We start from the raw sequence: 13264 nt of genomic DNA, 5'->3' as shown, positions 1-13264 counted from the left end.
TTCACGGTGAGGGTGACGGAGCACTGGAACAGGCTGCCCAGGGAGGTTGTGGAGTCTCCTTCTCTGGAGATATTCAAGTCTCGCCTGGACGCCTACCTGTGCGACCTGGTGTAGGGAACCTGCTTTGGCAGGGGGGTTGGTCTCGATGATCTCTAGAGGTCCCTTCCAACCCCTACAATTCTGTGATTCTGTGATTCTGTACACACTTTCAGTGCTTGTTAGCATCTGCATGCTGTTCTTTTAGTGATGTATGTCCAAAACCATCTCACCGATCCCACTGTTGTGCCTGGCAGTGTCAGAGCAAGGTGCAGGCCATACAAGCAAGGTGATGTTATTTTCTTCATTGCCAATGCAGTCTCCAGGCACTGAGTAATTTGTGCAGGGTAAATAAAATCAGTCCTGAATCTCCACTGATACAGATGGATAAAACCGTGTGGGCTTTGGGGCACACAAAGATTTCTCTGTCAGCTTCTCTTTCAGCTTACTTGTGTGTTTTTTTTTTTTCCAGTTTTATCTGTTTGTCTCATGAAAAACGTTCTCTCCTCAACCAGCCTTGCTGTCTTTCATTTCAGGCTGCTTCCTTTACTAGCAACAAAAGGGAAAAAGGGAAATAGTGTTGTGGTTTAAGCCCCAGGTGGCTGAGCACCCACTGGAAGCTAGAACTCGTGGACTGAGATAGAGTTATTTACTAAGATAGAGAAAAGGATAATAATTATCACAAATATTTGTATATATGAATGTATTTAACAAGTGACGCACAAGGAATTGCTCACCAGCCCCCAACTGGTGCCCAGATAGAAGAAGAGAGTGAGATCAACTCCCACCCCCTTCAAATGCATGATGTGATATGATATGGGATATCCCTTTGGCCAGTTTAAGTCGTCTCTCCTAGTTCTGTTCTCTCCCAGTTCCTTAGGCCCTTCACTGAGAATGGCCATGGCTCTGTTCAACACTGATTAGCAGCAATTAAAAACATTGGTGTGTCATCAACATTGCATTTCTCCTAGAAACAAAACATAGCATCATACAAAGAAAACAGTTCAATCCCAGCTGAAACTAAGACATCCTTCCAAAAAATCTTCATAGAATCATTTCATAGAATCATCAAGACTGGAAAAGACCTCTAAGATCATCTAGTACAAGCCCAACCCACCCCACCATGCTCACTATGTTTCTCAGTGCCACATCTCCACAGTTCTCGAACACCTCCAGGGAAGTTGATTCCACCACCTCCCTAAGCAGCCTCTTCCAGTACTTGATCATTTTTTTCTGAGAAGAAATTTTTCCTAATATCCAACCTGAATATCCCCTGGAGCAACTTGAGGCCATCACTTCTCTTTTTATCACTTTTACATGGATCCCCACCTCACCACTACCTCCTTTCAGGGATTTGTTGAGTGATAAGGTCTCCCCTGAGCCTCCTCTTCTCCAGACTGAACCATCCTAGTTCCCTCATCCACTCCCCATAAGACTGTGCTCCAGACCTTTCACAGGCTAGCTGCCCTTCTTCAGACACATCTTTAAAAATGAACACTTACTGAAAAAAAAGCTGGAAGATCTGAGTGTTCTTAGTCTTTAATTCCTGCAAATCCCATTCATTCATCTTGCTCATCCAAAAGTATCCTATGCATGACTGACAGAGGTGGAATCCATACTTTTTTGACATGGCATGTCTTCAGTGCTGGAGATGACAACCTTCTCTTTTGCAGCTGCAGAACTGGATGGATGGACAGAGTGTGGACAATTTCCCTGTACTACAACCAAAGGAGATTGGTGGTGGTTGAGAACAAACGTTCAATGCTGCAATGCAGATCCTTACCACAGCAGCACAAGGAATAGCTGCTAGCTGTCATCTATAGCTCTTCTACCCTACAAGGCCCACTACAGCCATTTCTTCAGTCTGATGGACATACCGGACAGGTTCCCCCACTCTCTCACTCCTTTTTTATATCCTGGACACTTTTGCTGGCATGCTATAGAACAAAGAATCGGCATTTTGAGATATTTGGCTGGAAGTTGCCACCTATGTGGAAAATCTGATATTATTCAGGCTTCTTCTGGAACTTCTTAATCCCACTTGCTTCAAGATGGCATTTTTCAGTCCTGCTATGTAAATTACTCCCAGTTGAAATTTTTTCTCTCTTTTTTGGTAAGGATTTGATTTAAAATGCCACAATCATCTGATCTAAGAAGGGGCCTCAGGAAAAGCTTTCTCACAGCCCAAGCCATTGGCATGCCACTACCTACCCATTGGGCCTTTGTGCCTTTCTTTTTGGCAGTCACATCAGAGATGGCAGTCTGGATTACTGGGACCACACATCTGATCTGTATGGTGTCCCAGCCATGGAAAGTTTTGCAGGGAGTCATCTCTCTGCATCAAAGCCCTCTGGGCCTGCACTAAGGGGAAACAGTCACTTTTGTAGTTCATCACTCCTCCTTTTACCCCATGGTCAAAGTGATGCTGAGGAAACCAGTGGGTGGGAAGCAAACACTGAAAGGCAAAAGTGAGATCATGGTTCTGGAGGGGGCTGGAGGGCTCTCAGCACTCCATGCTGCTGGTATCAGCTAACCCAGGCTGGTTCAAATTCCATTCTTCCCTTGGGAACGAAGTGAAAAGCCAAAAGCATGAATGTCTCCATAGCCTTGGGCAACCCTGTCCTGGGATTCCCACAACCCCATTGTGGCTCTTGCTCCGCACTCCCTGGGAGGCCTTGGCCATCACTGTGCTGTTTCTGGGACGTTAGTTGGCTTTCTCCCTTTGGGAAATGAAATTTGCTTTGTATTAAGCTAGAATTTCTACCCAGGGTCTCTGCTGGGCTTTATTGTTACCACTTGACTCGGATCCCTGAAATTCCTCATCCTTTTAGCCTCTGAAAGCTGTCTCTGATGCATTGATGGTCTTTTGGGGACCAACCTGCTTGCTGCTGAGCAGGAAAGGAAATCTCTGAGGAATTTTGCTGAGTAGATTGAGAAGAATCAGCAAGGTGCTGATCTGAGAACTTGGGAATCTGGGGGATAGCCAAGGGGGAAACAAGATGTGGTGGTGGGTAAAGGTCCTGGTGTCTGTTTTCTGTAGTTGCCATTGTCTTCCATCTAGAAGAACACTGGTGCTTTTCGTATAAATGGAGCGAGCTAGAAGGAGAAATGGAATTGCTGTGGTTTTTGGGGCACCCTATGAATGGGGAGAAATTAGCCAGCAGGATGGCAAGAAGCTCGAAGTGCTGCTATAACCAGCAGCTGTGTCACCTTTATAGACCCCTTCCTCTTCTTGTAGAGAAGGTCACCATGACCAATTGGAGAGGCTGGCTGCCAAAATGGGCCATGGAACCTGAGGAGGACGAGCAACAGGGTCCATGAGATGTTCTCCATTCCTCTACTGGCTCCATGCACACAATAATGCTTCAAGCCTCTTGCCTATTCTTGGAGTGGCTTCTTTCTCTGACATTGCTTTTGTAGACATTTCAAAAATAGGTCTCCTTCTGTCCCCATCTCCAAGGACATCTCCAAGAGTGCAAGCTCTTACAGGCTTCCTTCCATTGCTGAAAAGGATTACTCTGTACCCGCTCCATGTGCAAACAACCGTGATAGTCACAAGAATAGATTTATTACAAGCTAAGAACTTTGTGCCTGCTGAAGAATGAGTAACTTGACAATGGCTTTGTGGGGAATAAATTTGTATTTTTGAAAATTGTATAAATATGTAGATAACAATGCACTGGAACAGATTTATGCTGGTAAATGCATCAGATTGGAAAACAGCATTGTCCATACAAGTGTTTTTAACAGATTTATTAGCACACTGGATTGGCAGCTTCTGTTTGTGAGAGTTGGATCAACAACATTCATATTTGGGTTTTGTGCCCCAGTACAAGTAAAAACATTAAATCCAATGGGGAAAAAAAAAAAAGAAATTAAATGGTACAGAAAGCAGCTGCTAAATCAGAAAGGGAAATGAGAAGCTTGGGGAAATGTGGGGAAACAGCTGAGAGGGAGCACAGAGCAGCTCCTATTTGTCTTTTATTTTCTTGTTTCTGACATCTTAGTTTCTTGAGGAGATAAAGCCACTTAGCTTAGGTCCATTTGCCTGGGACATGGAGGCAATGATCCAGATCTGATCTCCATCCTCTGTATCATATTACAGCCACTAGTGTTATTCCTGCTGGGAGTGAGGATAAATTGGTGTAAAGGGCCCCCACCTGCTCCAAGGGGTCTCAGTGGAGGAGATTCCTGTGGAAAGCTGGGGAACAAGCCAGGTAATGTTAAACAGCAGTAATGGGCTGGCAAAGAGGAGAGGCACAGCCATTCTAAACTCTTATTTGGACACTATTTACTACCATCTCATCACTTTTCCTTTGAGAAAAGCTCCTGTGTACAGCCGGTGTTACAGGGCTTCTGAAACAGATCCCAGCATTGGAGCAGCATTACCTACCAAGGTTCCTGTCGAGGCAGCTTGCCCCAGATCTTGCCTTGCTTTCCCATCTCTTCACAGTCTTCACTTCTCCATGAGTTTGATATGGCTCTACCATATTCTGCACCCTGCACGGACACACCCTGGACATTTGCTAAGTACAGCCATTAATTTCCAGCATGGGGAAACTTGAATGTAGGCAAACTTCTAGCCTAGCAGGATGAGGCATAGCACTGCCAAAAAGCAAATCCAGCAGCAGCTGCTATAGATCTGCTGAGAAATTGCACCACTGTAGCTGGGCAGGAGGCTCTGCACTTCGGAGCTACTCCAAAGTCAGCCATCCACTGTGCAAACACCACAAGCACTTCCACCCAGGACCTTCTAGCCATTTAGCTGCTCCACCCAGCTCTGTGTGCCTGTGTGGCTTCAGCATGTGTCTTTGGACAGGCCCCAGGACACCAAAAGCCAAGACAGTTGAGTACCTCCATTCATTACCAGTGAATGAATGGGGATAGGCATACCCAGAGTACAGCCTCAACCACTCATATTCCCATCTGGTAAAACACCCAACAAGCCATCTCTGTCCACGTTCCTAAGAAACATTAATCTCCTGATCATCATGCCCATTGACTTCTTTCTTCTTTTTATATCACATTCAAATTGGCTCGTAGACTTTCTTGGAGCAAGAAGCCAAACTAGATGCAACCGTGCTCCCTTCTTTCTCTCTATCCTCATGTCCTTGATGTGCCTTCATGAAAGGTGTGGGCAGAGCTGAATTCCAAAATTCCCAGCTCTTTCTCATCCAGTGACCCTATTAAACATATTGGCATGGATCTAGTTAGCTGGATCTTGAGGGACTTTGTCTTGTTTCCAGTCTAAGTTCAGGCTAATGCTGTCTGTCTAGCCAGGAAAGGGACAATCTGCAGAAAAGAAGAGCATTCTGGTGTAGTCTATGGAGAAAGGCAACCCAGCCAGTGGGTTTATGCCTGATTTCATGGAGGCTACAGCTTACTTCTTCCCAGTGGTGGAAGAGAGGAAACATGGGAGTGGTAATGGAAAAGCAAGGTTGAGAGAAAAGACCATGTTCTGCAAATTAGGCACACAGAAATAAGGAAAGAAAGAGAAAACAGACTTTGGCTGTGTACCTTTGGGATACTCTGTGACTGCATCTTCAGTCAAGAGGAAATCCTTGGGTATCCACTGTGGAAATAAGCTCCTGGGGTGCTAGGAAAAAGGATCTGGTGAGGAAGCCATGCTTGCTGTCCTCGTCAGCTCCATACTCAGTGGCTCCCACTAAGTTGGCAAATTAGAGAACTAGGCAGTCACCAGCCACATGAAATTCAATAAGAGCAAGAGCTAGATTCTGCACCTGGGACAGGGCAGCCCTGGCTCTATGTGCAGACTGGGGAACGAGAGTCTGGAGAGCAGCCCCACAGAAAGTGATCTGAGGGTTCTTGTTGACAGCAAGTTGAGTCTATCTCACACATGGAAGAAAGAGATGTAAATCGTTCAAGATTTGCTCATTTTTTATTACATGATAGCAGCTCAGATTGGGTAGAAGAGGGGTATTTCCCAATGTTCACAGTTACAAAAATACCTCATGCCTACAATCTAATAAGAGATAAGCTCTGGTTCTATACACTCTTGCCCTTTTTCTCTGATGGGTGCCTGGGAACAATTTCACAGCAGTTTGTAGATACCTTATTTTGTCCTTGGGTAGTACCAGGCCTCTTACAGGAAATGTCTCTCCCTGAGGAACCCCAGTAGAGCAGGATGCACGAGAGCACATGCAGCACAAACAGAACCCACAGCTCCAAGCGCAGTTGCAATCCTCTTTCCACAGATGCTGTCAGATCTCTGTTTTCTTTAATCAAAACTGAAATCTGATAGAGTAGCAGGGTTTGTTCAACCAAAACATCTGTGTTTCAGCAGTTGGATTTCTTTTCAAGAGGCCCAGAGAGGCATGGGGATGACTCCCTCTAGTGCCCAGTTCAGTAGCACTTTTCCAGAGCGATGGATCTGGGAGGGGAGTCACCTCTGGGGGGCACAGCCTGTGCAAAGAGCACCAAACCACTGCCCAATAAGGAACGGAGGGTGAGCACGGCCCTCACCTTCCCATTCAACATATCAGAGGATGTCCACACTCTCTTCTCTGCCTGGCTTCAGAGGGTGCCACAGCCCCAGTGGAGACCAAGTGGAAAGGAGGCAGAATTGTCCCCAGAGCTGTCTGTGGTGGAGATGGCATGATGGCACAATGTGGTGGAGATGATATGATGGAGATGGCATGAAGGGCTGGATGAGTGTGGGATAGGGGAAGGTATGTGCAGCTACTGAGTGGGTTGGGACGTAAAGGTTGAGTTGGGATGTAGACAAGCTGGTGATCCAGGAGGAGGAGATAGGGAAGGGGAGGAAAGATGCTGGAGGACAGGCTCCCAGCACCTGGATCAAGACCAGGAGGATTGCTCCAAGCTTTTGCAAAATGTGAGAGCCAGAGAGCTTTGGGAACAACTATCCCAGCACAAACCTAATTCCCACTTTGCAAAGGAGAAACCCAGATCACCTCCCTGCACTAGAGTTTGACCTTGGTGGCCAAGGTGGTCCTTGTCATTGTGGGCTTGGTAATAGCTCTAAAAAAGTAATGGCTTGTAGAAAACACACATGTACATTTCTCAAGGCTTTGCATTTTATTTCAGATCATTGACTTTGGGAACTGGTGACATTATCAAAGAAACCAGTGGGGAGGTGGTTTAGGCACATGCAGAACAAAAGCACTGTTTCAAGGTTACAGATGCCTTCTAGGAAGCAGTAACAGAGAACACTCTTTTCTGCCTTGCCTGCTGCAAGACAATCCCCCCAAAATGGAGGTGAAACAAAGCAATGAGGTTTGCTGGGAGGATTGGCCGTGTGGCAACTTCGATGGTACAGCCAAGCTCTGTGCTGGTCACAAAAGATGATCCTTGGTGGGACTTGGCACGGGAGTAAAGCTGCCACTGGGCTGCAAATGTCAGATTACCCTGTGGGGAGAATAGACACAGTTTGGTTGGAATGTCGTCATTCCTAGTCATATATCCTCCAAAATGAGAGCTGACATTTTTGTGTAGGACATCCCTTCTGTGCTCTGTTTCACTGCAAGAACCGTCAGAGCTTGGTATGATCTTGAGCCCATGTCTATGGTGAAGTACAGGGGCCGTGGAATCCCAGGGGTGAAAGTCTCACCAGCACAGAGCCTGGGCTGGCTTTCTGGGGAGGATTGAGTTGAGTTGAGTTGAGCTGTTGGCAGATGGTATGTCAAATTAGGCATTTGGAGACCAAAAATGCCAAAAGGCCCTTTACTCCATGAGAATGGTTTGGGATCTTTTGTGTTTACCCAGCAGCAGCCAGACACTGCCTGTGCTGCAAGCAGTGGAGTCTTGGGGTCAGCATGGAACTCCCACAGTGACCCTTGTTCAGTGACGCAGCCTGTGCCAATGGGTGATTGAGAAAGACAAACTCAGCAGAATCTGTTGAGCAACGAAATGCAAAGGACAGAGACTCAAAACTCCTGGGATTTTGGGAGGTGATGCAAACATTGGAAAGATGCCCAGATGATGGAGCAATAAACAACGTAAATTACCCCCCAACCAGCTTGCCTTGCCTCTGCATCTCCCCATGCTCCTACCTTGGACTCTCTGCGTGCAGGCTCATGAGCTGCTCTGACCTTCACCGAGGTTGATCTCCTCCAGGATCTGGCTGTACCTCCGGGTGAGAGCTTTGGTGTTTTTGGTAAGGTCGGTCAGAACCTGCTGCAAGCCATTCATGTGGTGGGACAGCCGCTCCTCCAGATTCCCATCTATATCATCATCTGGGGCCGTGTCGGCATCAGCACTGCTGGTGGGGCTCTGATCGGTGACGGAGGCCAGGCCTCGCTCCACCACGGGCTTGATGGCCTTGAGGAGCTGGTAGCGCTCATAGAGGTCTGCGGGGCCGCCGGCGGCTGGGTCAGCCCCGTCCTGCGGGAAGACCCCTCGCAGCAGGCTGGGGAACATCACCTCCTGCTCCATCTTCTGCGTGGCCGAGAAGTACTGCTCCATGGCCCCGTGCCTCGGCTCTCCTCGCGTCCCGCCGCTGCCCGGCCCCGTGGAGGCTTTTTATAGAGTCAAGGAACGTCTCCGCTCCACTGTCCCTCTGCTCCCTCCTGCTAGGCTGGGTTTGGCTCCAGCCCTACTGGGTTCAGCTGTGCTGTGTCCCTGGCTCTGTGCCCCTGTCCTCATCTGAGCCCACCCTTGTCCTTAGCCCCAGCTGGCTGTGATGCTGCCATGTCCCTGGGCACGCATGGAGCAGGATGGTGAGGAGTGGAGGTACCCGAGGCCTCTCACCCCTTCCTGCCCAGCACTGCCATCCCCCAGCTCTTGCACTGCAGTGGCAGCTCCCCAGCACCACATGCAGCCTCCACGTGTGTGCTGCTGGGCCTCCCAAAACCATCAGGAGATGGTCTGCTGCCCCCATGCTCCAGCAGGGTCACCCAGAGCATGTGCCCCAGCACTGTGTCCAGCCCAGATATGGATATTTCCAACAGTGGAGATCCTATAACATCTCGGGGCTGCTTGTGCTACCCTCACACCAAAAATTATCGTCCCATGTCTTCTCCCACTAGGGATCCCCTGGTGTCCCTCATGGGTGCTCTCTCCCCATCCCATGGGGTAACGTGTAGCCCCAGTGCTGTGGTGTGGTATGATTGGGACTGTGGTGCCCTGGTCATCCGATGAGATGGTTTGTGGCTGTTGACACGTTGGGACCAGCACTGTGGTTTATCCACTGCGTTCCTGATACTAAGCCTGCACTCCCAACTCTCTCATTCCTGGTTCATCTCCTGTTGTCACATGGAGCTCCAGTGCTGCCATCCCGCTGGGTGAAGCTCTGGGAACAGCAAAGCTTTTCCCCACAGTGTTGGCAGCAGTGACTGTGCCCAGGAGCCCCTCAGAACTGAGCAGAGCCCAGCATGGCCCTATCACTGCTGTGCCTGTTCCTGCTGCTCCCACCCGTGTTGGCCATATGAGGACAATGACCGCCCCGTGGCCACCTGCCTCTTATCAGCCACATCCCACCCTGGGGTGACACTTGCCTGGGGACACTGTGCCGGGCTGCCAGGGACCTCTGGTGCTCATCCCAGGTCACAGAGTGGATCTGGAACGTCTCACAGCTCTTATCAGCCATGTTCTATAGCAGTACTGAGCACTGGGATGTTTGGAGGTGACACATCTCTGGGCAACCTGAGCCTCTCCACACCGAGCCAGAAGCACAGCCCAAGGAGCCTGCAGCCCTCCTCCCTGCCACCACTGTCTTGTGATACAGGGGCTGTCCTTGTTTGGCCACAACAACTCCATGCAGCACTATGGGCCTGGGGTAGAATGGCTGGACAGATGTGTGTTGGGAAAGGATTTGGGTGTGGGGGAGTATCTCTGATAAAGCAGATTTTATTCACAATTGCAATGGTGGGCATCTTGCAAACAGGAGCACCTGCACAAAATGGTGTTACATCTTTTATGCCCTACTACCCAACACTTATTTTTTCCACCCCTGGTTCCTCACTAGTTGAATACTTCAGGTTCACAATCTTCCCAACGTTCAGCTAAACATACGGATACTGGATAAACATAAATTGTTGATAGCTAAGCATATACGGCTAATTAGTTAACTTTTCACATTTGCTCACTCGACATTCAGCCGTTATTCCTGGACAGTTGCTGTCCTTAGATAGAGATAAGTTTGGAAGGAAAGATGTAGGGGAGTATCTGTTGCATTCCTCCTAATCCAAAAGTGGGACAGTTTGACTTCATGTGGAGGCCCTAGATTGGTCTTCTGCTGAGAGCCTCTTGGCAAAACAGAATAGCCTGTAATACAAAAGCTGCAATTTTTGTACTTATTATTTCATCTTAACTACTAAGCATGCATAAATATGGAAAGTTTAGCTAAAGGACAAATGATGAGGATTATTAAAGACCCCTCTTTGTTGGAATGAAGAAAGACTTGTTGGTACCAATAAAGGTCACTAGATGACAGCACAGACCATCAAATTCTCACCTTGTTAGTTCTAATTGCAGAAACATTTCATTCCCACATTCACCTTCTGCACAGGTCATCTCCCCTATTTGTTTCTGGCTAGGACAACATAAAGCATCCCATGCATAATTGATGGGCTCTTCCATTATTTGGCAGCCCAACTTCTGCTCCTTTGTCACACATGGACCTGTGGTTCCTTGCCACTCACTTCTGTCAGACACCTCAGGTTCAGCAGGCTTGCCACTGCTCAGCTTGACGTTCGTAGCATCTGCTCACAGCCATGTCAGTAAAAGCCAGATCTCTCATGATCATGTTGAGAGGTTCTTTCTGGTGGCACAGTTATAATCTTTTGGTTTTCTCTCTCCATGTCTGCTGAACTTGTTTGCACTTCCGAAGGTCTTTTGCTAATCAGAGCAAGAATGTATTTTCTCCCGATGATACACACATTAAAGGAAGCAAAGTAAAGGACCTGGATAAACTACTCGAGGGAGCTTGGAGAGTATATAGAAACAGGGATTGTAATGAAAGAAAGAAATTGGGAAGAACAGCAGCTGCTGCATTAGAGCAGGAGATGAAAGGGCCCAGGGAGAGTTTTGCCCCCAGAAGATGGAAAGCAGTGTGCAAACAGCAGGGAAATGGGGCGCTGGTAGAGGTGTACCAAGCTGAGGGGGAAGGAACCATCTCTGATCAAAGAAGCTGAATGATGGAATTTGGGAAGTGTGGGATAAAGAAAGTCATTATCTTGCTAACAAGTGAAAAAGCTCAGCAGTAACTTGAGCCAGACACAAGGCGCCTGGCTCCCACACGTAACCAGTTGTTGCGCGTGTATAAAGGTTGTAGGCACCTACAATAAAGGTTCTTTTTCTGCACCAGCAAGGAAGTCTGCACATCTCTCACTGCACGAGCAAGGAAGCTTGGAGCCCTCTTGTCACAGAGGAGTTTGACCATAGCAGACCAATGGCTAGGATTAGATTGCAAGTAGGAGAGAAGGGTAAAGATGTTTGTTTTCTGGTAGATACAGTTGCCTCTCACTCTGTGCTGCACCAAGGATTACTACCCATGGATGATTTTTGTAACAGCAGTAGGAGCTACTGGCCAACAAGAAAAAGCTTATCAATTAAATAAAAAAAAATGGAGCTAAGGGTAAAGAAAGAAATAATAGGAGTAAGTGACTACAGCTGTAAATAACTTTCTGTGAATGTTTTGTTTTGTAAAGAGATCTAATTTAGTGGTTTGCTCTATTTTACAAGCAGGTGTTCCAGCTGGGCTCTGTATCATGCACTGGCCATGCAGATGTGGAGGACAAATGGAAAAACCCTTCAGACTCTGAGAAGAATAAAAGCAGGAGAGAATCTGTGATGGGTGAGAGAGGAACAGTGCACTTTGAAGCAGGGGATGCCCTGCTGGCACTGCCTGTTGGTGGGCATGTTCCTCCTCTCTCCTTTTGGCAGTTTGCAGTTTCTCAAGGGTCGATAGGCAGTAATACATAAGCTTAGGAAGTTTCCATTTCCCAGTCATGGAATTGTCTAAAACAGATGCCTGTGCGAGTGTGTGCATATTGACTCAAAAAATGGTGACCTACTATGTGACTCTTATGTTTAGTGTGTTATCAATTGAGGCTTTGATTGAGTTACAATGATTGTTATTAATAATTGCTATTATTTTATAGTGTGGTAATAGTTTGCTAATAAGCGAAAAAGGGAAAAGTTGTAAGGAAAGATGGAAAGCTAAAAAGGAAACTTGTGAATATATTTGGGGGTGTCTTTGGGGGTTTTGCAGATGGACAGAGAACTTGCAAAAAATAGAATCACAGAATGGCCTGGATTGAAAAAGACCACAAATATCATTCAGTTCCAACCCCCTGCTATGATCACCAACGACCAGACCAGGCTGCCCAGAGCCACATCCAGCCTGGCCTTGAATGCCTCCAGGGATGGGGCATCCACAACCTCCTTGGGCAACCTGTTCCAGTGCCTCACCACCCTCTGTGTGAAAAACTTCCTCCTAATATCTAACCTAAACCTCCTCTGTCTCAGTTTAAGACCATTCCCCCTTTTCTTATCACTGTCCACCCTCTTTTGTCTCACTGCTTTTGTGTGTATTCTAATTTGTGTTCTGTACTTGTTGTATTGCATACAGAAAATGATACAAGATGCTATGAACCACGCTTTTTTATTAGTATAGAAGGGTAAGGTGTAGGGGAGGATGTAACTGAGGGATTCATCAAGGGGCTCAGCAGACTCCGCGACAGATCTTATTGCTATGAGGCCTTGGGAGTCTGTAATCTAAGACAAGGAACAGATGGGATAAACTTATACCAGCAACAGTGCAGCCAGCACTGTTGGAGCAGGAGCTGATCGTCCCTGTGTTCTCAGCTGAGGCTGCAGCTCGAGTGCTCTGTTCAATTCTGGGCTCCTCACTACAAGAAAGACATTGAGGCCCTGGAGTGTATCCAGAGAAGGGCAACGGAGCTATGAGGGGTCTGGAGCACCTTATGGGTCTTATGAGGAGCAGCTGAGGGAACTGCGATGGTTCAGTCTGGAGAAGAGGAGGCTCAGAGGAGACCTTCCAGCTCTCCACAACTGCTTGAAAGGAGGTTATGGTGAGGTGGGGGTCAGCCTATTCTACTGGGTAACAGCAATAGGATAAGAGGTTGTGTCAGAAGAGGTTCACCTTGGGTGTTATTTGGCCACCCTGCCCACGGCAAGTGGGTTGAATCTAGAGGACCCTTTTCAAACCAGGCTACTCCATGATTCCATGATTAGGAAACATTTCCTCGCTGCCCCCCACAGCGCCACTCGGGACGCGGGCAGCGCC

At 47.6% G+C, this 13264-nt stretch overlaps 1 protein-coding gene across 1 annotated transcript; it reads right to left on the bottom strand.

Moving 5' to 3' along the window:
* Positions 1–7061: 7061 nt before the first annotated feature.
* LOC100541395 (thyroid hormone-inducible hepatic protein-like) lies at positions 7062–8550 on the bottom strand. The gene is made up of 2 exons (XM_003203552.4): positions 8067–8550; positions 7062–7422 (listed from the first exon to the last, which is right to left on the bottom strand). Exon 1 carries the CDS (start codon positions 8476–8478, stop codon positions 8089–8091), a length of 390 nt encoding a protein of 129 aa, XP_003203600.1. The 5' UTR covers positions 8479–8550; the 3' UTR covers positions 7062–7422; positions 8067–8088.
* Positions 8551–13264: the final 4714 nt, after the last annotated feature.

The sequence above is a fragment of the Meleagris gallopavo genome, chromosome 1 (genome assembly GCF_000146605.3).
Source record: "Meleagris gallopavo isolate NT-WF06-2002-E0010 breed Aviagen turkey brand Nicholas breeding stock chromosome 1, Turkey_5.1, whole genome shotgun sequence".
Taxonomy (NCBI): domain Eukaryota; kingdom Metazoa; phylum Chordata; class Aves; order Galliformes; family Phasianidae; genus Meleagris; species Meleagris gallopavo.
This window is presented reverse-complemented; position numbering and strand designations above follow the sequence as displayed.